Source organism: Saccopteryx leptura, chromosome X (assembly GCF_036850995.1).
Source record: "Saccopteryx leptura isolate mSacLep1 chromosome X, mSacLep1_pri_phased_curated, whole genome shotgun sequence".
NCBI lineage: Eukaryota > Metazoa > Chordata > Mammalia > Chiroptera > Emballonuridae > Saccopteryx > Saccopteryx leptura.
The window spans coordinates 116,165,965-116,190,202 of record NC_089516.1 but is presented as its reverse complement, the minus strand read 5'-3'; the positions used below and the strand labels follow the sequence as shown (position 1 = coordinate 116,190,202).

The following is a 24,238-nucleotide window of genomic DNA, read 5'->3' as shown; positions in this document are numbered from 1 at the left end:
CTCCAAAAATTAAGAAAGTGATAGAGTTGGAGTGCGTGACAGTGAGTCAGAAGGACAGTGATCCAGGGGTCCGGTTCGTAGACGGCAATAGTAGGACATCACTGAAAATGGCAGAATAGAGAACTCCAGAACTGTGTCTCTCCATAAAAGCAACCAGAGATATGGCAAAAACTGTCAACTTTTACAGACTTCTAGAATTTAATAAAAAAAACAACTTAATACAACCAAGGAAAGCCTTGGTGAAGAAAGAGCTACTCCTTTGTGATAAGAGAGAGCACTCTGACATTTTTAATTGCCTGCTACTAGCCATCACACCCAGATGGTGGTTGTGAAGGTAGAAGCCCACACTCTTAGAGAAGATTATTAATGCCAGAGGATACAAACAGTTGTTTTCAAAGAACTGTGGGTTTTGGAGTGAATGGCTGAGATGGGTAGAGGAGATGGCAGTCCTATCTGGCTGCTCCCTGAAGGACTGGGGCAAGGGCCTGTCTTTGTTTTACCTGAGTGGGAGCATCCCCAGGGCTGGGGTGGCTTTTCCCCAAAGCATTTTGGCTTTAGCAACTATTGGCTCTTAACAGCCTGGAGCAAGAAACAACAGTTGGACAAACAACGGAGAGTCTGAAAGCTTCAGAGCGAAGAAGTTGAATAAGGAGATATGTGGGGGTAATAATGGCTTTTACAAAACAGATAAAAGGACATGTATATGTCCAGAACTGTATGCATGCTCAGAAAAGGGCTGAGAAGACCCTACGCTTTTTCGTTTGCTGGCCTTCAGGCTCTGCACAAGCAGTAAGTGAAGACTAAGGCATAGTTATAAATAGTCTGGCCATGTGTTGAGGAGTGCCCTAACACAGCCAGTGTGTGAAGAGTGGGAGAATATTTTTCTTTTCCCTTTTCTCTCTACTTTTTATTTTTTGGGTTTTGTTCCTTTAAGAAAACTTAAAATACTGGCTGACCTCTAAGCTAACAGAATGCAGATTTCAGTGGCCACATATGACAGTAACATAGACTTTTCAAAAACTAACTAAACAGCAAACAACAATAACCCACAATAAGCAGCAGTGATAACCCCATAGCAGGTGCAGAATCTTATTTTCAGAATTGCTGCACAGTATTCAAAATGTCCAGTTTTCAACAGGAAATAATGAGGTATATAAAGAACAAAATATGGCTCATTCACAAGAAAAATAAATTAATAGAAACTATCCCCAAGGAAGCCCAGGTACTGGACTTACTAGATCAATAGTTTAACAGTCCTAAATATGCTTATAATCTGTAATAGTGACTTTCAAACCCAGGTCTACCAGAAATTTTATGCCAGTCTGTGAAAGAGTTGTATGTTATATGAAGATTATAGATCCATGGACCAGTGGTTGAAAAACACGAATCTATAGGAATCATGAGAGAGGAAACCAGAAAAGTACTGTCTCATCAGACAGAATATCAGTAAAATAATAATTTTTAAAAAGGAAGCAAATTCTTGAATAAAAGAGTACAGTAACTGAAATGAAAAATTCACTGGGGGGGGGGTGCAAGAGGAGATTTGAGAAGGTTGAGGAAACAGCCAACTTGATAAGTCAATTGAGGTTATCCTGAGAGGCAAAAAGAGGAAAAAATGAAGAAAAATGAACAGAGTATACGAGAAGTACAGACACTATTTTTTTTTCTTCAGAACACTATTAAGTGTATCAATATGTGTTTTATGGATTCCCAGAGATGGGAGAGAGAGAAAGGGATAGAAAGCATATTTGAAAAAATAATGGTTGAAAACTTCTGAAAGATATGAAGTTACACATTTTAGAAGCTCTACAAACACCAAGCAGGAAAAATTAAAAAGGGATTCACATTGAGACACAGTATATAAAGTCAAGTTATTGAAAGTGAAAGAGAATCTTGAAAGCTGCAAAACAGATATAACCATTGCATGCAAGAGAGCCTCAAAATGATTAACAGCTGATTTCTCTTTGGAAGGTAGTGGATGGCATATATAAAGTGCTGAAAGAATAAAACTGTCAGCCAAGAATTCTGTATCATGTAAAATTGTCCTTAAAATAAGAGATTATGGTATTCCAAAAGCTGGGGTAGTTTGTCTCTAGCAGACTTGCCCTTCAAAAAATGCTAAAAGCACTCCTTTTAGCTGAAATGAAAAGATGCTAGACAATAACTTGAAGCCATATGAAGAAATAGAGAACAGTAATTATGGTAACTATAAGTAAATACAAAATCCAGTATTGGGTTTTGTTTTTTTTTTGGTTTGTAGTTCCTTTTTTTCCAATATGATTTAGACATAGGGATAAAACAATAAGTTTAATTGGCACATAATGTATAATAGTGTAAGGAGAGAAGGATAGAGATGTATAGGTGCAGAGTTTTTGTAAATTATTGAAATTAAATTGGTATTAATTCAAAGTAGGTTACTATAAGTTTAAAATGTTAGTTGTAATAATACCCAAAATAACCACCAAGAAAATAACTAAAATATAAACAGAAAAGAAAAGGAGAAGCAAATCAAAATGGTACACTACCAAAAAAAGTTAAGCACAATTGAAGGCAGTAATAGAGGAAATGAGCAAAACATAAGACATACAGAAAACTTAGCAAAATGGAAGAAGTCTTTCTTTGTCAGTAATTGCTTTAAATGTAAATGGATTAAACTTTAATTAAAAGGCAGAGTTTAGCAGAAGGTATAAAAAATGTGATCCAACTACATGCTGTCTGTAAAAGACTCACTTTAGATCCAAAGGTACAAATATGTTGAAAGTAAAAGTATGGAAATACATGATCTCATGCAAATAGTGTCCAGCAGAAAAGCTGTGGTGGCTATTCTGATGTCAGCCAAAATAGAGTATAAGATAAAATTTTTTACAATATTGATAACAAGTGTCAACCTATCAAAAAGATATAGCAGTTGTAAACACATGTGCACCAAACAGAACCTCAGAATATGTTAAGCAAACATTAATAGAGTTGAAGGGAGAAATAAACAGTACTCCTAAAAAAATGTTTAACATTTCCGTAAGCCACTCTCATTAATAGATATAACAATGAGACATATCAGTAAGCAAATAGAGTGCTTAAACAGCGCTATAAACCAACTGAATTTAACAGATATTCTTCTCAAGTACACATGGAACATTTTCTGGGTTAGAGACTACAAAACAAGTCTCAGTGAATTTAAAACATTGCAATCATAGAAAATAACTTCTTTGACCACAGTTGAATGAAAACAGATTGCAGCAATTGTGAGGGATAGTGAGTGAGAGGAAATTAAAAGGTGGGTGGGCTTTTAGAAAGGGTGGAGGGAGAAGAGTCTGAAAACATCTGTAAAAAGCGAAGATAACTCATACTCACCTCTGGGCCTTGTGTATCAGGGATCTTGGGAAATAGCTGCCTCCTGACTGGGTTACAATGGGGGTGGTGTTCCTAGGGAGTGCCAGGCTCTAAGCATGAAGATGGCGTAGGTGGTCTTGCTGGGAATGGATCATGAATTCCACAGGATTCTATGGAACATTTTCAAGAAAGTGGAAAGGTGGGATAGTACAGAACGGATTGCGCAGAGCAATATGAGGAACAGAGTGTGGGAGTTGATGTTTTGGCCTGGTAGTTGGGGCTTCTGGTGGTGACACATTTAAGCAGAGATAATGGGAATAATGAAAGTATTCCTAGTGGATTCAAGTCAGATAGTTAGCTTTTGTGGGTTTGCTCTGAAACACTGATTATCTTTTGTTTTTATGGGAAACTGTTTTGACAATAAATAACCCTTTATAAGCATTTAGAATCAAACTTGTTTAGTTCAAGACTTATCTGTCTTAAAAATTAGAGTGAAATAATGTCTCTATATGATATTAGTTTGGTCAGCTTCACATGTTATGTGCATAATACCTATCACAATTGTAGGAGAGCCTTACTTACAAAGATCTTATTTTCAGTTTGAGTAGAAGAAATAGAACATAATGTATTGCCACTGTTTGCTTTTTATTTGCATTTGGCCGTTTAGTAATTGCCAGTTGTTCTCTCACTTCATACTTCCATTCACCTAACCCCAAGCAGTTAAAAAATTAGGGAAAAGTCTTTCTGATAGCATTTAATGATCCTTCTGCTTCTTTGTAGGGCCCATCGAGCTGGCCTCGGATTGACCAGTCCATACTTTTATTTGTTTATTTAGTTACTTGTTTTTAAACTGTTGTTTTGATTTATCCATGTATAATATGTGTAGATACCTGTTTTGAAGGGAAATCAACTGACAAGCATATGTACTTAGCACAAAAGCCAAGCAATGAAATCGAGAAGATAGTATAAAGCAGACAGATGCTTCTGTACTTCCAAGTTTGTCAGTCTGTGTATCTGTGTTTCCACTGAGATCTACTTGAAGAAAGCAAGTTAAGAAAATATACATATAGACAAGTTTAAACAAAATATTATGCAGTATAAAATCTGATCTCCGTATTCTTTTTTTTTGTATTTATTCAGATATTAGCATGCATTATAAAATGTCCATTTTCAAAACTCCTTGCTTTTTGTTCATCAGAAGATGTTCCATTGTAAAAAGGGATGTTGACACAATGGTCTTTAGTCCTGAATTCAGTTGTTGTGTATGCTCAGGAAGAGCAATGAAGCGTATTGTTGAGCAAGAGTTATTTGATCTAATTTTTCTTAAATATTGGTAAATAAAGGATACAATTTTAGTTCTATGTTATGCACTAAATAGAAACTTTTCTTGTTTTTCAAGGAACCAAGTGGAGAGACTCCTTCATCTTTATACAGAGTTGCAGCAGTGCTTCTACAAGTTAATCTGATCGATTTAGATGATCTTTATGTACATGTAAGTCAAGTAGAAAAATTATGAAATTTGAGATCTCTTCTTTTTCTAGATACCCGACTTAACTCACAAACTAGTTTCTAATTTCTTACAAAAGAGAAAGTGATATGGGTATTGTTGACATTCCATTATGAAAAAGGTCAAGTATCTCAAGTACAGCCATCTTGTATGAGTGGAAGATGGTCAATGTAGACATTGGATAAAATAACCCACACAAAGAAAAATATAGCCAACAAACCATTATTTAGTAGTTTCAGCTAGGCAAAATGAGCTATAAAAGAAGTGTTCCTGCTTCTAGAAATGCATAATCTATTTCAGTAGCTAAGTCCATTGCAAAATAAGCAGAGTAAGCAATAAAAAAACCAGTAAAATGTTAAATGGCATATTGTAGACTTCATCCCATTAGTCAAAAAAGGAAGGGGTTGGAAGAAAAGAGTATGGGCTATTGATACATAAAATTCAGGTACTTAACCCTCTTTAATTTTAAGAACATAATGGGGAGAAACTTGTTTAGAAGGGACATCATGGTCATGAATAGGATAGACTTCTTATTTACAGTTTTATCAATTGATAGTAAATAATGTTTGCTTTTTATTTATTTTTAATTAAATTTTGTAATTTATTGTGTTGACATGAATTCAAGTGTTCCACTCAATATATCACCCTCACCCCCAACAATGTGCCCCCATTGCACCCCCTTTGCCCCCTCTCCCTGATTCCCTCTCGCCCTTCCCTCTAGAACTTGCTGTCCTGTTATCTGTATCTCTGTGTTATGTGTATATAATTTCACTAATCCCATCCCCTCATCCCCCCTCCCTCTGACAGCTGTCCCTCTGCTCCCTGTGACTCTGCCTCTGTCTCTATTCTGTTCCTCAGTTTACTTTCTTCATTAGATTCCACATATAAGTGAGATCATGTGATATTTATCTTTCTCTGCCCGGCTTATTTCATTTAGCATAATAATCTCCAGATCCATGTTTGCTTTTTATGTGTGCAAATAGTATTAGCTGTCTTATGAAATTTTAATAAACCATTTTTAGCTTCTTCCAGCTGATAATTGCATTATGGATGAACATAAACGAGAAATCGTGGAAGCTAAGCAAATTGTGAGAAAACTTACAATGGTTGTATTGTCTTCTGAAAAAATTGATGAGCGAGAGAAAGAAAAGGAAAAAGAAGAAGAGAAAGTAGAAAAGGTATATAGTTTATTCTAATAAAATTAACCTTGTTTTCTGGATTTAGTTTATGAAATTTAACTTGTAAAAATCAACTTATAGAAGAATAATTTCTTCAAAAATTTTTCCATTGATTGAGAGAGAAAGAGAGAAGCATCAGCTCATTGTTCCACATAGTATTTCTCCCATTTAGTTGTGTACGCATTGGTTCTCATATGTGCCCTGACCGAGCATCAAAGCTGTGATCTTGGCACACCAGGATGGCACTCTAGCTATTGAACAACCTGTCCAGGGCCAAAGATAATTTCTTAGTTTTGATTGTGGTGAAACATGGTTTTTTGAAATACTAATTTGCAAAGGGGGTCTGCTTTTGACTGGCACCTTTACAAAAGAGGCTGCCATGATTTTTTTATTATAAATTTCAAAATGTATTCTAAGTAAAATCATAAATGTATTGACTATATTTGTGCTGTGCATATTAATGTCTCTAAAATCCTAAAGGGATTCTCAAACATGAATAAATTCTGGTTTCCTGTGACCCAACAGAACATTAAGTACAACTGAGTATAATTATAAATCTGTAAACTGTCATATTGCACCTGCTAAATGAAAAAGGAAATTCTTTTTTATTTTATTTTTTTAGTAGTTAAAACTTGATTGTACTTAGAGGAAAATACAATTGCATTTTCTGTGAATGGCAGCTGTTGCTGACATACATTGTTGTGTGTGTTTAGTTCACTTCTTGTTTTGTGTGACAAAGACAGAGAAACAGACAGAGGGACAGATAGGGACAGACAGACAGGAAGGGAGAGAGATGAGAAGCATCAATTTTTCATTGTGGCACCTTAGTTGTTCATGGATTGCTTTCTCATATGTGCCTTGACCAGGAGGCTACAGCAGACTGTGTGACCCCTTGCTTAAGGCAGCAACCTTGGGCTCAAGCTGGTGAGCCTTGCTCAAACCAGATGAGCCTGTGCTCAAGTTGGCGACCTCGGGGTTTCGAACCTGGGTCTTCTGCATCCCAGTCCGACGATCTATCCACTTCGCTACCACCTGGTCAGGCTAGTTCACTTTTTTAAATGAAAAAAAAATTAAGATATATTTATGTCCATGTTCTGAGTATATTTCCTGTAATTGTTCATTTTTAGCCACCTGACAACCAAAAGCTTGGTTTATTGGAAGCCTTACTAAAGATTGGTGATTGGCAGCATGCACAGAACATAATGGATCAGATGCCTCCATACTATGCTGCTTCACATAAGCTAATAGCTCTTGCTATTTGCAAGCTTATTCATGTAACTATTGAGCCTCTCTATCGAAGGTATGTTTGCTTTACTAATCATTTAAGTAGAAGCAGTTTAGTATTACAATAAAATCTGCATATTTATTCTGTCTCCTCATATCATGTATATATTCTAGTATGTTGTATCAGAAGATAAGAATTATTCAGAATGTATCAATCTGATATATGTTAATCAGTGATTTGTCTCCTAATATTAGACCTTGGACAATGTGTGCTGCAGTATAGTCTAAAAACAATAGGTTAACTTGTAGGTAAGGTTTGCTATTTGAGAATGAAGACTCTATTCTTCTGTTTTTGACTTTTCCCTCATCCCTTGGGGACAGAATTCCCAAGGCTTTTACTTAGTATAATTTCCTTCTATCCTGGGTTGAGTGGCTCTTAGTGAGGACCTTGCTTCTCTGCTTGCCATATCTCTCCCAGTGAACAGGCTGCTGTTCTGGAAATTGCTAGTACAGCCTTTCTCATCATCCCTAGTTACAGGGTTGACCAGTCCTTTGGCTTAGCCTATTTTCAGGATACTTAATAGCAGTTTGCCAGCAGCTCTGGCTTCAGCCCCACAGATCAGAGCCTGCCTCAGAAGCTCCAGCTTTGTGATTCATGCGTAGCTGCTGGCAGCTGCCTTCAGTGCCACCTGGGTTGTGGACCATGAAGGCTTCTTCTCAGAGAGTGACCCCTGTGACTCCACAATAGGACACCTGCTCAGCAGGTGAGAACTCTGGGTATGCTGTCCTTTTTATTGTGCTGCTCGCCTTCCTTCCATGAAACTACCTCATACTCAGCTAGGGAGTGGAACTAACTCAGAACTGTTTATGGACTTGAATCAGTGTTGTTAGATTCATATATTTTTGTTTCATCCCCAGTGTCTCCGAGGTCTATTTCTTGTTCCCCATTCCCATATCCAAATTTCCTGATAGTACTGGCTGAGCTTAGCTAAAAACAAATTCATGTGATGAATATTACTTAGAATCTACATTTTTCTGATTTTATTTAAAAAAAAATTATTGATTTTAGAGAAAGAGAGAAACATTGATTTGTTGTTGTTTCACTTATTTATACGTTCATTGGTTGATTCTTGCCTGTGCCCTGACTGGGGATTGAACCCTCAACCTTTGTGTACTGGGATGACACTCTAATCATCTGAGCTAACCGACCAGGATTGATTTCTTTTTCTTATGAAGTTAATTTTGAAACATTCTTTTATGAGCTCTGAATTTTTTTTTTTTTTGAGCTCTGAATTTTTTTCAAGTGAATATTCTTTTTGTCTTCTTCTACCAGTTAAATTAGCTGGTACAATAAGTTAGGCACAATTGAAATATAGAAAGCAAATATGAGTAAGAAAAGTTTTACTTTTAATATGATTGTGTTAACTTAAAATGGGGTATTGTATACATATGAATTTTTGCTTCTTTTTATAGAGTTGGTGTTCCTAAAGGTGCTAAAGGCTCACCTGTAAATGCATTGCAAAATAAGAGAGCACCAAAACAAGCAGAGAGCTTTGAAGATTTGAGAAGAGATATCTTCAATATGTTCTGTTACCTTGGTCCTCACCTTTCTCATGATCCCATTTTATTTGCAAAAGTGGTGCGCATAGGCAAATCATTTATGAAGGAGGTTAGTAACATTTTTTCTTCAACTGGAAAATTAATTTTTATAATAAGTATATTTATGTTATGTGTATCTCTAGAAATAAAAAGAAAGTAAGCTCTAATTTAAGAAAATGTTATATTGATTAAGGTTTGGGGAAAGTCCATTGTGTCCTAACCATTTATGTTTATATACATGGCTCACAAAAATTAGGCGATCACGTAACATGCAGGTACTCCAGGACTTCCAGCCTTTTGATAGTGCATTTTCACCAATGAAATAAAAGTTGGTTTTGCATCTCATTTGCATAAATGAACAACTTTCTTTGATGTGTTTGCTTTTCTGATGTTTTTGTTTAATAAATCAGATGCTTTTTTTATCGCTTCATATTCATTTTGAAATATCGCCTAATTTTTGTGAGCAGTATATATGTATATGTATGTGTATATGCACATATACAGGTGTATAGCTATAATTATATAGACTATATGTATATATAATATATATCTGCTTATGTTTCTGTCTATATATCTGTGTCTTTGTATACCTTAAATCTCGGTAAATTCTTAGTTAAGTGCCCCACATAAGAAAATATGCTTTGGACAAGTGAATGCTTTTTGAATTCCCTTATAATTAGTGGTAAACTCAGCATTCTTTCTCCTTGCTTTTCTTCTTGTCTATTTTCTTGGCTGCTATTTTGAATCATTGCTATTATTTATATGAAGTCCCTTGAACCTCAGACTGCTAAGGATTTAGTTTTAATTTTTTATCTTTTTTTTTTTGTATTTTTTCTAAGTGAGAAGCGGGGAGGCAGACAGACAGAGTCCCGCATGTGTCCGACCGGGATCCACCTGGCATGCCCACCAGGGGGCTATGCTCTGCCCATCAGGGACATTGCTTTGTTGCAACCAGAGCCGTTCTAGCGCCTGAGGCAGAGGCCACAGAGCCATCCTCAGCGCCCAGGCCAACTTTGCTCCAATGGAGCCTTGGCTGTGGGAGGGGAAGAGAGAGACAGATAGGAAGGAGAGGGGGAGGGGTGGAGAAGAAGATGGGCGTATCTCTGTGTGCCCTGGCCGGAATCCAACCCGGGACTCCTGCACGCCAGGCTGACGCTCTACCACTGAGCCAACCGGCCAGGGCTTTTTGTTAGCTTTTTTTTTTTGTATTTTTCTGAAGTTGGAAACGGGGAGGCAGTCAGACAGACTCCCGCCTGCGCCCGACCGGGATCCACCCGGCACGCCCACCAGGGGACGATGCTCTGTCCATCTGAGGCATCACTCTGTCACAACCAGAGCCATTCTAGCACCTGGGGCAGAGGCCAAGGAGCCATCCCCAGCGCCCGGGCCATCTTTTGCTCCAATGGAGCCTTGGCTGTGGGAGGGGAAGAGAGAGACAGAGAGGAAGGAGAGGGGGAGGGGTGGAGAAGCAGATGGGTGCCTCTCCTGTGTGCCCTGGCCAGGAATCGAACCCGGGACTTCTGCACGCCAGGCCGACGCTCTACCACTGAGCCAACCGGCCAGGGCCTTGTTAGCTTTTTATTGCAATAAAACATGCATACAGAAAGTACACAAATCATAATTGTACAGCTTAGTGACATTTTCCAAACTAAACTCTTGTGTCTGCCACTCAGATCAAGAAACAGAGTAGGACCAGAACTGCTGAGTTTTCTGTTTACTCCCTTCTAGTCACTATCTCGAGGTAACCTGAGATATACTACTTTTTTTGTTTTTAAAATCAGCTTTGAGTTATAATTTACATACAGTAATCTTCACCAATTTTAAGTGTACAATTTTGATGAGTTTTGACAAATGTATACGATTGTGTATCCACTGCCACAACCATGATACATAATATTTTCATCACTCTAGAAAGTTCCATCTTTCCCCCTTGCCATGAATTCCTTCCCTTTACTGTTTTGTTCCTGGCAACCACTGATAGGCTTTCTGTCACTATAGTTTTGTTTTTTTTCTAGAGCTTCATATAAGTGTAATTGTAAAGAATGTACTATTTTCTGTCTGGTGTCTTTTCATTTAATGCTTTTGAGGTTCATCCTAGTTGTTGCATGTGTCAGAAGTTCCTTTATTGTTGAGTACTATTTCATTATATAGACATATCCAGAGTTTATCTATTCTCCAGTTGATGGGACTTTGGGTTGTATCTAGTTGGGGGCTCTTATAAATAAAGCTGCTATGAATATTCTTGTACAAGTTGTTGGAGGGGGGTGCATATTTTGCAATTCCAGGAATGGTATTGCTTGGTCATATGGGTAAGGGTATATTTACCTTTTTGCCAAACTGTTCAACATGTGTGACTGTTTTTGCATTTCTGGAAGCCATGTGAATGACTTCCAGTTACTTATCATCCTCATCAACACTTGGTCGTGTCAGTCTTAAATTTTAGTCATTCTAATGGATGTGTGTGTGTTTGGCTTTTAATTTATGTTTCCCTGATGATCAGTGATGTTGAGCATCTTTTCATGTCTTCATTTTCCATTTGTAATCATGTTTATTGAAATGTCCATTCAAATCTCTTACCTGGCCTGACCAAGTGGTGGCGCAGTGGCTAGAGCACTAGACTGGGATGCAGAGGACCCAAGATTGAAACCCCGAGGTCACTAGAGGACCTAGGTTCGAAACCCTGAGTTTGCAGGCTGGAGCACAGGATCATCTGGCTTGAGCGTGGGCTCAACAACTTGAGCGCGGGGTCACTGGCTTGAGGATGGGATCATAGACATGACCCCATGGTCACTTGCTTGAGTCCAAAGGTCACTGGCTTGAAGCCTAAGGTCACTGGCTTGAACCTAAGGTCACTGGTTGAGCAAGGGGTCACTCACTCTGCTGTATCCCCTCCTCCCACCATCAAGGCACATATGAGAAAGCAGTTGATGAACAACTGAGGTGCTGCAATGAAAAATTTATGCTTCTCATCTCTCTCCCTTCCTGTCTGTCTGTCTCTGTCTGTCCCTCTTTCTGACTCTGTCTCTGTCACCAAAAAAAAAATCTCTTGCACATTTTAATTAGGTAATTTGTCTTTTGTTATTTTTCAGTATGATTTGCCTTTATTTTTTGTTAATTGTCTTTTGAAAGCAAAAATAGTAAATTTTAATTATTTCTAGTTTGGCAGTACTTTTATATTATTGTTTGCTCTTTGTATTCTAAGAGATCTTTGCTTAACCCAGGGTCTTGAAACTAAAAAAAAAAAAAAAATACGTAATTTCTTTTTTTTTTTTTAACAGAGACAGAGAGAGAGCTAGAGAGAGGGATAGACAGGGACAGACAGACAGGAACGGAGAGATGAGAAGCATCAATCATTAGATTTCCATTGCGCATTGCAGCACCTTAGTTGTTCATTGATTGCTTTCTCATATGTGCCTTGACCGTGGGCCTTCAGCATACCCAGTAACCCCTTGCTTGAGCCAGCGACCTTGGGTCCAAGCTGGTGAGCTTTTACTCAGACCAGATAAGGCCATGCTTAAGCTGACGACCTCGGAGTCTTGAACCTGGGTCCTCTACATCCCAGTCTGACACTCTATCCACTGCACCACCGCCTGGTCAGGCACATAATTTCTTTTCAAATGTAAAACAAGGCAACCAAAAGAATCTAGAAATAGTTTACAAGCACAAACTTAGGTCTCTCCAGTGTTTGATTGCTTCCAATTTTAATTGTTGACAATAGTGACTGTAGAGAATTTAACAGCAGTTGTATATTAATCTCTTTTTTCTTAATGGGAGAAAGAGAGAGGTACAGATAGGGACAGACAGACAGGAAGGGAGAGAGATGAAAAGCATCAGTTCTTCGTTTTGACACCTTAGTTGTTCATTGATTGCTTTCTCATATGTGCCTTGACGGGGGGAGGTAGGGCTACAGTAGCGTGAGTGATGCCTTGATCAAGCCAGCGACCTTGGACTCAAGCCAGTGACCATGGGGTCATGTCTATGATTTCACAGTCAAGCCAGTAACCCCTTGCTCAAGCTGATGAGCCTGTGCTCAAGCCGGAGACCTCAGGGTTTCAAACCTGAGTCCTCTGCATCGCAGTCTGGTACTCTATCCACTGTACCACCACCTGGCTGGCTATATTAATCTCTTGACACCTGAAATATTTGACTTGGCTGTTATTTAGTTGGTAGATTGTTTATATTCACAATTTACTTTTTATAAGATACTCTGAAGAAATGTGCTAAGTAGATTGTTACTATACAGATTACTTTGACATATTTATATAAAAGGGATATATAACAGTGTTTCATTATCTTGATTCTTATAGTCTGATCTGAAAAGGATGAGTCATGTTAACTAGTACCTGTTTAAATGAAAAAGATTGTGTCTTTTCTAGTGCCTCATACTGGGAAGCGCATGAAGTCAGTTTATCCCATTACTGGTGGGGTTTACATTGACCACTTGGTTTAGGCGATGACTGTCAGGTTTCTCCATTGTATAGTTATTCTTTTTCCTTTGTTATTAATATGTATCTTGTGGGGAGATACTTTGATACTTTTTCATCTTTAATCCACTAATGCTATTGTTTTTCCTTTTTTTTTTGAGAGAGAGAGAGAGAGAGAGGCAGAGGCAGAGAGACAGGAAGGGAGAGAGAGAGGAGGAGAGAGAGATGAGATGCATCAACTTAGTTGTTCATAGATTGTTTCTCATACATGCCTTGACCGGGGTGGGGGTATTCAAGCTGAGCTAGTGACCCCTTGCTTAAGCCAGTGACCTTTGGGCTCAAGGCAGTGACCCTCGGATCATGTTGATAATCCTGTGCTCAAGCTGGATGAGCTCACACTCAAGCTGGTGACCCTCTGCTGGGGTTTTGATCCTGGGACCTCAGCATCCCAGGTTGACTCTCTATCCACTGCGCCACCACCAGTCAGGCAAATGATATTCTTTTTACTTGAATATATTTATATTAATGTTCATATTTCTTGTTCTGAAATGTTTTTCTTTGGCTACGAGAATCATAAACTTGTAAACAGGAGACCAAACATCCAGTTTGTGGAAGTTCTAGATGCATAGACATGCATAAACATATACAGATCCACAGGTGCTAGAGCTGCCATCCTTTTCTCCATCTACACTGCAGCTCTCCTATACCTCTGTTCTGTTCTGCCACGCTTGTGCCTCATGCCTCCTCTTGAGACTCTATTTTTGCAGAGGTAGAAGGGCAGAAGGGTAGAGGAAAATGTTTATTTTGATCACAGTTTGGAAGAAGTGTGTCTTCTCTTATTGCTAAGCTTGTGATAGGAAAAGTGAATCTTCCTAATGATGAGTTAGAATTTTGTTTTTTTCCCCATAAAAATATTTCACAATAACAAATCATTTGTTATCTATTTATAGGTATAGAGGCTTTTCCTGATTAGCTATTAATTTATCCCAGGTTTCTAAGATTGTTTTTCATTTTTAACTTTTTTGAGAGAGAGAGAAAGAGAGAAAGAAGGGAGAGAAAGGAGAAGCATCAACTCATAGTTGTGTCACTTTAGTTGTTCACTATTGCTTCTCATACATGCCTTGACTGGAGGACTCAAGCTGAGCCTGTGACCCCTTGCTCAAACCAGCGACCAAGGGATCTTGTCTATCATTATACTCCCAAGCTGGTAATCCTGCCCTCAAGCTGATGAGCCTGCACTCAAGCCGGTGGGGTTTCCAATCTGGGACCTCAGTGTCCCAGGTCAGTGCTCTATTCACTGAGCTACCACTGGTCAGACTAAGATTGCTTTTTCCAAAAAAAATTTTAAGCTTTTTTTTTTTGAGAGGAAGACAAAGATAGTAAAAGAGAGTGAGAAGCATCAACTTGTAGTTGCTTTCAGTTTAGTTATACATTGATTGCTTCTCCTATGTGCCTTGACCAACACTGACTGAGCCAGTGGCCCCTTGCTCAAGCCAGAGACCTTGGATTTCTCATGCCAGCAACCTTTGGGCTCAAACTGGTGAGCTGTGGGATCATGTGGGTGATTCCTTGCTCAAGCCAGCAACCCCACGCTGATGAGCCTGTGTTCAGAGTCAGCGGCCTCGGGGTTCTGAACTGCTGGCAATCTCAGCATTCTAGGTCGGTGCTTCATCCACTACATCACCACTGGCCAGGCTATAAGATTCCTCTTAAAGAGGGAATGTGACCTTAGTTCTAAATCATGTCTTTACAATTAAAACTTCTTTAACAAATCTCTTATTTATAAGCTTGTGGTTGCTTGTATATATAAATAATGCATATTTTTAGAAAGTAGCTTATTTACTTAGACCTGCTATCACTTAGCAGACTAGTCTTCCAGCCTAGTTATTACTAGTAATTTATCTCTCTGATTGTGTGTGTTTGTGTGTATTTCGTAAATTTGAGGTAGGTAGTATGGACTAGTACAGCAGGTCCTCAAATAGTTGTTTTGTTATAACATTGATGAGATACTGTGGGAACTTTTGTTTACAATAATTAGTCTATGGTAAAATTGGTTTCATTATATGTTGTTTCACATCAAGTCACAGAACCTGTTAATGATGTTAATTGAGGACTTGAAGTGATTCTCAAACTTTTACATGCAGCAGAATCACCTGGAAGTCTTCGTAGAACACAGATTGGTGGGCCCCATCCTCAGTTACTGATTCAGTAGGTCACGGGTGGGACCTGAGAATTTGCATGTATAACAAATTTCCAGGTGATGCTGATGTTGCTGATACAAAGACCAAATTTTGAGAACTGGTGTTCTAATGTATTAACCAATTTTGGTCTTTATTTCAGTGCTAGAAGATGGGATGGCTCACTATATAGAATGCTTGTATATGAACGGCAACATTTTACTATCTTTAAATTATTTTAAGTGTAAAACACAACTTTTAAGTTGTCACCTGACATATTGAAATGTTTTTTTATAGCACCTACACCCTTGAAAATGAAGTCCTTTGTAGCTTGTCCCAAGTCACACAGTTAGTGTGGGACAGAGCTGTGATTTCAATCCTGGCAGTCTGGCTTTAGAGGCCAAACTCAAAATCACCATACTCTGATACCTATACAAATGTAGTATGTCTGAAATTGAAGAAAGAAGTTACTTAAATTTTGCAATTCCTTGCTATTTTAAATTATATCTGTTTAGTGGGGTTTTGCTATTTATCTCTTCAGTCTCTGTTTTCCTCTCATTGTGTATATCATTTCCGAGCTTTTCTTGTATTATTGAGTTCATTGTTAATACTTTTTTCTATAACTGTATATAGATCTTTGTGGAGATTCTGTCTCTTTTGTTTTCTACTTTCTTCCAGACTAAGTTTATTTGTCCTTAATGTGCTTTTTTCCCTTTCTTTGTGTGTCTGTTTCTGTAGTAGCCACAGCATTTCTTTTCATCTTAATGTGGGCGCTTTGTTCAGATCTTCTTTCTGACATAGTGTGAGTGAATCCTCACACCCTTTCCACCTTCTTTATGCCTAGTCTTCCTCCTCCCAAGCTTCAGTTTGAGTATAGGGTTCTCTTTTCAATCTTTTCTGTAGTCTAAGATAGAGAGGAGTGAATGAGCTTGGTGAGGCTGAGTCTAGTCCTCATTTAGGGAATTTCTGCTTTCTCATCTGAGATCCTATTAACTAGCCTGGTAAACAACTTAGATACCAGTAGGCATGCCCAGGGAAGTGGGTATCCAACTCCTCTGAGCTTTGACTCCTTTACCCGTTTAAGCATAATGCCTTTGAAAGACAGTAAGCCTTAGCAGCTGGTTTTCCCTTTGGCAGAGTCCTGCTGGGCTGCTACTAGCAAGGGTCCTCAGGTTACTTACTTCTGATTGAAAAATAAAAACAAGATTTCGAACCAAAACATTGAAAGGTGCTTTAGTTCTCTCTTCTCCAGGCTTGGTAAACTCATGTTCTTGTAACTTTTAATCTATAGGTAAGTTATATTTTTCTGTTTATTTTGATGGGTCTTATCTGAATTCTTTCTAGCAAAAAGATTTTCCTTGCAGAGCAGTTTTAAGACAAAGTTCTTAGCCTAGTACATGGCATACAGTGAGTACTCGATAAATGGTAGTTGTTAAGAACGAGAAAGATAAGGAAGGTGAAAACAGTGCCATCATTTATTTAGATGTAGCATAAGGTTCTAATCTAGTCACAAATCTTAGTATGTATTTTTTTTCTTTTCTTAGTTCAAGTATAGTTTGAAGTAGTATTTGAAACAGTCATCGGTTAGACGTACTAAAAATATAGTACCTCTAAATATAGTACTAAAAATATAGTATGTAATTTATCTAGTTATATCTACAACTTTTCCCATACTTTATTTCTTGATTCTTCAAATGCCGCCTTTTAACAGACCTACATCTTTCTGTGTTCAGTACTGTTACACTGCCCAGTCAGCTGCTCTGTTTTTTTGAGGCAAGATTGGAATCTGCTTAGGGCCATTTATAGCTGACGGTCTGTCTAGGCATAAATTGTGAGGGCTCAGTTTTATTCACATTTCCCAATAGTATGTTGGCAAGTGTAGTTTTAATCTTCAAGAGATCCTCAAAGATAGGAACTATCTTTGTCAGTTCCTAAAAGATAAGAACTCTGTCCTGTTCATTTTCGAATTGCTAGTGCCTGGCACATAGTGAATGAATGAATGAATGAATGAATGTCTATTGTTTTTTCTCCCTCCTTTTTTCTTCCCATTTACTACTGGCCTGGCCAAGTCAGTAAAACTTTTAGTATTATATTGTGGAAATGGAGAGTTTTATATTTACTCTTAATTAAAAAGCAAATTAAAAGAAAAAGAAAGCATCAAGCAGGTAGTGTATCTTTATTTTCTTACCAAACAAAAGAAAATTACTTTTACCAGTATGTACCTCTTGATTTATTTTTTTATTCATCTTTGTTTTAAGTAGCCTTTGATAGAAAGGTTTCTTGCTATTTATATCAGTGATTTTTCAGCTGGTATGCTTGAATTTTTTTTTATTAATTTTAATGGGGTGACATTAATCAATCAGGGTACATAGGTTCAGAGAAAATATCTCCAGGTTAGTTTGACATTTGATTATGTTGCATACCCATCACCCAAAGTCATATAGTCTTCCGTCACCTTCTATTTGGTTTTCTTTGTGTATGCTTGAATTTTTAAAACATGTAATACCTGACTATTTAGTGAGGGGCACTGACCTCTTTTCCCTTAGATTGTCAAAAGAAAAAATGATACAGCCAACACAACAAAAGCCGTCTGGTGTGAATGAATCAAAATTATACCTATTTATTTTGTCAAATTGTCAAAAAATAATTTTTGCTGTGTCACAGAATTTTAATAATAGTTTATGTGTGCCATGAGATGAGAAAGGTTGAAAATCACTGTTCTAGATGGTTTCATTTCACTCTCCTTGTGTCTTTCATTTAACTTATTTTTTTCTTTTTTGCTTATGAACTCTGGAGAACTGACATATAGACATCAGAAACACATGTTTCTAGTAAGGGCAATCAGACAGCTTAGTAACTAAGGAATGTCTTATTTCTAAGAGAAAACTGGGTGTAGCTTTATTAGGTTTGTTTGAATTCTAGTTTACCAGGAAAAGAGTAGCTTAACTGCCTTTATCCCCAATATAATGTACTGTAAACCTAGTTCTACCCTTATTTCTGCCTCCCAGTGTATTCCACCAGGACCCCACCCCCCCATCCAAAACAAAAGCAACTATCTAGTTTGTTTTCTGCCAGGTCACTTCTCACTATTTCATTTTGATTTAATAGACAGTTGTCAGGCATGGCACTTCAGCTTCACACCTGCATCACTGATATAATACCCATGTGTTTTCACTTTGTCCAATTTAGGTAGTGGTTTTGTCTTTGTCAGCAATGTTATTGATAGTTTGAGCTTATTTCTCAAAGAGGACTTACGTAGTAGTGGTGAATTAAAACAGAGCTTTATATTTCTTTGGGTTTGAATTTTTTTTGTGGTTACTTTAGTGTTAGATTTTACCAGTTCTATAAGGTAAAAGCCTAGAATTGATGGAAAAATGCAAATGCATTAAAACTAAGTTGTGCTAGCTACAATTTTATAATAAATACTTTGAACAGTTTTAGGATGCTTTGGTTTGTGATCAGATTGAGAAAAGGATTGGCTATAAACTTTATGTTTAAAACTCATTAATGTTGGAAATGATTTAGAGGTTAGGAATGTAAATTAAGTTTAACAATGTTAATTGGTAATACTGGATATATTTAAAACCTACATGAGTGTAAGTAGTAAGGAAATAATTCACAACCGTGTGTAAGTGATTTTTTTTTTCAAATTAGAAATTAAATTGTGGCAGCATACTCTTAACCTTTTTGCATTTTATTTATAGTTTTTTTTTTTTTTAATTTTAGTTTCAGTCTGATGGAAGCAAACAAGAAGATAAGGAGAAAACGGTAAGAGACTAGAAAAGTCCAATGTATCTAATGTTTGTCTAGGTATAGAATACTGCAAATTTTACTGTGGACAAGCTTTTATCATCTGTGAACAATTATTTTATACTTTACATCTGAATATAGCTTTTGACATATTATACAAGTTATCTTTAAGGTTGACAGCCTCCTGTTTTTGAGAATTACCAAGAAGCAAGAGGGATAATAAAAGTCCCTCATTCTCTAGCTTCTTTCCTTCCCTCACCTCATTTGCTTTCTGAGTTGGGGAAACACAAATGACCATTGTGAAAAGGACAGTGATAGTGTGGGAAATTAGATACAGTGTGTTATGGGTCAAGAAATGCCAATTCTTCCAAGATTGACAAATTTAATTGGGGAAGATTAATATGAATGTCTTCCTGAAATAATTTTTCTTCTCTTGTTAGGAAATTATCCTTAGCTGTTTGCTTAGCATTACTGACCAGGTACTGCTTCCGTCTCTTTCTTTGATGGACTGCAATGCTTGTATGTCTGAGGAACTGTGGGGAATGTTTAAAACATTTCCATACCAGCACAGGTAAATATGTAAATTTTTTTGTATTTTTCTGAGGTGAGAAGTGGGGAGGCAGTCAGACTCCCACATGAGCCCCACCAGGATCCACCCGGCATGCCCACTAGGGGGCGATGCTTTGCCCATCCCGCACCCCGCTGCAACTGGAGCTATTCTGGTGCCTGAGACGAAGGCCATGGAACCATCCTCAGCGTCCGGGCCAACTTTGCTCCAATGCAGCCCTGGCTGCGGGAGGGGAAGAGAGAGAGAGAAAGGAGAGGGGGAAAGGTGGAGAAGCAGATGAGCACTTTTCCTCTGTACCCTTGCCAGGAATCGAACTTGGGACTTCCACATGCCAGGTCAACGCTCTACTGCTGAGTTAGCTGGCTAGGGCCAAATATGTAATATTTTTATATTTTGAACTACTATTCTAGTGCATTAACCTCTAAGTGCTTAACTTTTTCTAATTCTTCATCTTATTTTTTAAGATATCGTCTATATGGCCAGTGGAAGAATGAAACTTATAACAGTCATCCACTTTTAGTAAAAGTTAAAGCTCAAACAATAGACAGAGCCAAATATATCATGAAGTAAGTTTTAATTTATTTTTTCATATTGATCTAAAATATATCTGATCTAATTACTTTCTTTCAGCCAGCTTATCTCTGAGCCTCAGTTGTTTTTTTTTTAATAAATAAATTTTTATTTTAATGGGGTGACATCAATAAATCAGGGTACATATATTCAAAGAAAACATTTCCAGGTTATCTTGTCATTTAGTTCTGTTGCATACCCATCACCCAAAGAGAGATCGTCATCCGTCACCCTCTATGCAGCTTTCTTTGTACCCCTCCCCCTCCTCCTCTCCCTCCTTCCCTCCCCCCACCCCCCGTAACCACCCCACTCCTGTCCATGTCTCTTAGTCTCGTTTTTATGTCCCACCAATGTATGGAATCCTGCAGTTCTTGTTTTTTTTCTGATTCACTTATTTCACTCCGCATAATGTTATCAAGATTCCACCATTCTGCTGTAAGTGAACCGATGTCATCATTTCTTCTAGCTGAATAGTATACCATGGTGTATATGTGCCCCATCTTCTTTATCCAGTCTCCTATTTTTTTTTACAGTGATTAAAAGCCTTTAGGCAAACTCTTGGCCAATACAGCAAGAATCCATAAAAGAGTAGTGTCCTTAACATGTTCACCAAGTCCAAGTTGGCCCCATCACCATGCCAGATTCCTGAAAAATGCAACCCAACCACAGTTCAGTCTGTTAGGAGCTGTCACAGGGAGCAGGAGTCCAGGAAAAGTCCACATCCAGGAAAAGTCCTCATGGCACTGGAATTGTTGTCACCATTCTCTACTTTGCAGCTCATGTCCAAGTCCCAATGACCGCTGCTTCTAGCTGGTAATGATTCAGGTAGACTGGAAAAGCCATTTGCAGCATGTGTGGATATGGAGCTTCTGTTCTCTGCCGGGAGAGATGAGACCAGGTTGCTTTTCCCTGGATGAGCCTCAGTTTTGAGGACGCCCAAGAGTATTTCCTAATGATATTCCTGATTATGTACAACAGATAGACTGACTATCAATTTCTGTGGTGTTTAGCTTATTTTTACTGCTAGGTTAGCTTTTGTAATTGTCATGTTTGCATAGCTATGAAATGTAATAAAAATCCTTTTTAATGAATCACATTATAGAATAGAATTTTTTAAAGGACAACTACTGTGATCTGCTTAATTTGCATAATACATTTAATTGCTTATACAAGGTCGTCAACGTTCTAGAAATTTTTCTGCTGAAAGTTAATATGATAAAGATTTTTTTCCTTTAATGGGATTATGCAGAACTATCTCCATCAGGAGTCAGCTTTAGGAAAATTACAAATTTTTTTATTTGTGTGCATGTCATGAAAAGCACAATAGTGATGTTTTTTATTTCCTGGTATACTGTTTGAAGTTTAATTATGAAAAATTTATACTTCAGATTAGTATTGGTTTAGAGAATAAATACACTGCCGTATTGTGTTTTCATCAAGGCTGTTGATTATCCTTTTTTTAATGATTCATGCAGTGGTATGATTATTTTAATTAAAAGCAGTCTATTCTCTAGTTTAACTAGATTTCACAGTTTGCAACATTACTTTCTTTGCCTAATGATGTTGTTCCTGGTCACAGCATACCGTGGAAATGGGTTTGTGCACAATCATGGCCTGGTTTAATAGGTGCTGTTCTACAATATACATGAAGTTCTATGGGAGGATAGAGGAGAGAGTGAATTATTTCACCCTGTGGAAGTTAAGAAAGGCATGGAAAGAGATAATATTAGAAGTGGTTCTTCTGAAAGATATTTGGTCTTTTTTGAAAATTTTTATTAATTTTGCTAGGGTGACATCAATAAATCAGGGTACATATGTTCAAAGAAAACATGTCCAGGTTATCTTCTCAATCACTTATGTTGCATACCCATCACCCAGAGTCAGATTGTCCTCTGTCACCTTCTATCTAGTTTTCTTTGTGCTGCTCCCCCTCCCACTTATCCTCTTCCTCCTCCCCCCCCCCGTAACCACCACACTCTTATCAATGTCTCTTAGTCTTGTTTTTTATGTCCCACCTACGTATGGAATAATGCAGTTCTTGGTTTTTTCTGATTTACTTATTTCACTTCGTATTATGTTATCAAGATCCCACCATTGTGTTGTAAATGATCCAATGTCATCATTTCTTATGGCTGAGTAGTATTCCATAGTGTATATGTGCCACATCTTCTTTATCCAGTCTTCTAGTGAAGGGTTTTTTGGTTGTTTCCATGTCTTGGCCACTGTGAACAATGCTGCAATGAACATGGGGCTGCATGTGTCTTTACGTATCAATGTTTCTGAATTTTTGGGGTATATACCAAGTAGAGGGATTGCTGGGTCATAAGGTAGTTCTATTTTCAGTTTTTTGAGGAACCACCATCCTTTCTTCCATAATGGTTGTACTACTTTACATTCCCACCAACAGTGAATGAGGGTTCCTTTTTTTCTCCACAGCTTTTCCAACATTTGCTATTACCTGTCTTGTTGATAATAGCTAATCTAACAGGTGTGAGGTGGTATCTCATTGCAGTTTTGATTTGCATTTCTCTAATAACTATTGAAGATGAGCATCTTTTCATATATCTGTTTGTCATTTGTATTTCTTCCTGGGAGAAGTGTCTGTTCATGTCCTCTTCCCATTTTTTTATTGGATCGTTTGTTTGTTTGTTGTTGAGTTTTATGAGTTCTTTGCATATTTTGGATATTAGGCCCTTAGCTATTGTTTGAAAATATTATTTCCCATTTGTTGGCTCTCTGTTTATTTATTTATTTATATATTTTTTGTATTTTTCTGAAGCTAGAAACTGGGAGACACAGTCAGACAGACTCCCGCATGCGCCCGTCTGGGATCTACCCGGCACGCCCACCAGGGGGCGACGCTCAGCCCCTCCGGGGCGTCACTCTGTTGCGACCAGAGCCACTCTAGAGCCTGGGGCAGAGGCCAAGGAGCCATCCCCAGTGCCCGGGCCATCTTTGCTCCAATGGAGCCTTGGCTGCGGGAGGGGAAGAGAGGGACAGAGAGGAAGGAGAGGGGGAGGGGTGGAGAAGCAGATGGGCGCTTCTCCTGTGTGCCTTGGCTGGGAATCGAACCCGGGACTTCTGCACGCCAGGCTGATGCTCTACCACTGAGCCAACCGGCCAGGGCCGGCTCTCTGTATATTTTGTTGTCAGTTTCCCTTGCTGAGCAAAAACTTCTTAGTCTGATTAGTCCCATTCATTTATTTTTGCCTTCACTTCTCTTGCCTTTGGAGTCAAATTCATAAAATGCTCTTTAAAAACCAAGGTCCATGAGTTTAGAACCTATGTCGTCTTCTATGTACTTTATTGTTTCAGGTCTTATATTTAGGTCTTTGATCCATTTTGAATTAATTTTAGTACAAGGGGACAAACTGTAGTTGAGTTTCATTCTTTTGCATGTGGCTTTCCAGTTTTCCCAGCATCATTTGTTGAAGAGGCTTTCTTGTTGTTGGCCCCTTTATCAAAAATTATTTGACCATATATGTGGTTTTATTTCTGGACTTTCTATTCTGTTCCATTGGTCTGAATGTCTATTTTTCTGCCAATACCATGCTGTTTTTTTTTAAATTATTTATTTATTTATTTATTGGTATTTTTCTGAAGCTGGAAACGGGGAGAGACAGTCAGACAGACTCCCGCATGTGCCTGACCGGGATCCACCTGGAACGCCCACCAGGGGGCGACACTCTGCCTACAAGGGGGCGATGATCTGCCCCTGCGGGGCGTCGCTCTGTTGTGACCAGAGCCACTCTAGCGCCTGGGGCAGAGGCCAAGGAGCCATCCCCAGCGCCCGGGCCATCTTTGCTCCAATGGAGCCTCGCTGCGGGAGGGGAAGAGAGAGACAGAAAGGAAGGAGAGGGTGAGGGGTGGAGAAGCAGATGGGCGCTTCTCCTGTGTGCCCTGGCCGGGAA

At 38.3% G+C, this 24,238-nt stretch overlaps 1 protein-coding gene across 10 annotated transcripts in view; it reads left to right on the top strand.

The window, feature by feature from the left end:
• Nucleotides 1–24,238, top strand: part of THOC2 (THO complex subunit 2) — a 142,624-nt gene that overhangs the window by 69,279 nt on the left and 49,107 nt on the right. For all 10 annotated transcript variants that reach the window (XM_066357651.1, XM_066357648.1, XM_066357653.1 and 7 more), the window contains exons 9-15: nucleotides 4,730–4,822; nucleotides 5,860–6,015; nucleotides 7,143–7,315; nucleotides 8,713–8,908; nucleotides 19,166–19,207; nucleotides 19,630–19,760; nucleotides 20,222–20,323. In XM_066357651.1, the coding sequence (XP_066213748.1) occupies nucleotides 4,730–4,822; nucleotides 5,860–6,015; nucleotides 7,143–7,315; nucleotides 8,713–8,908; nucleotides 19,166–19,207; nucleotides 19,630–19,760; nucleotides 20,222–20,323 (893 nt within the window). The remainder of the gene's footprint in view (nucleotides 1–4,729; nucleotides 4,823–5,859; nucleotides 6,016–7,142; nucleotides 7,316–8,712; nucleotides 8,909–19,165; nucleotides 19,208–19,629; nucleotides 19,761–20,221; nucleotides 20,324–24,238) is intronic.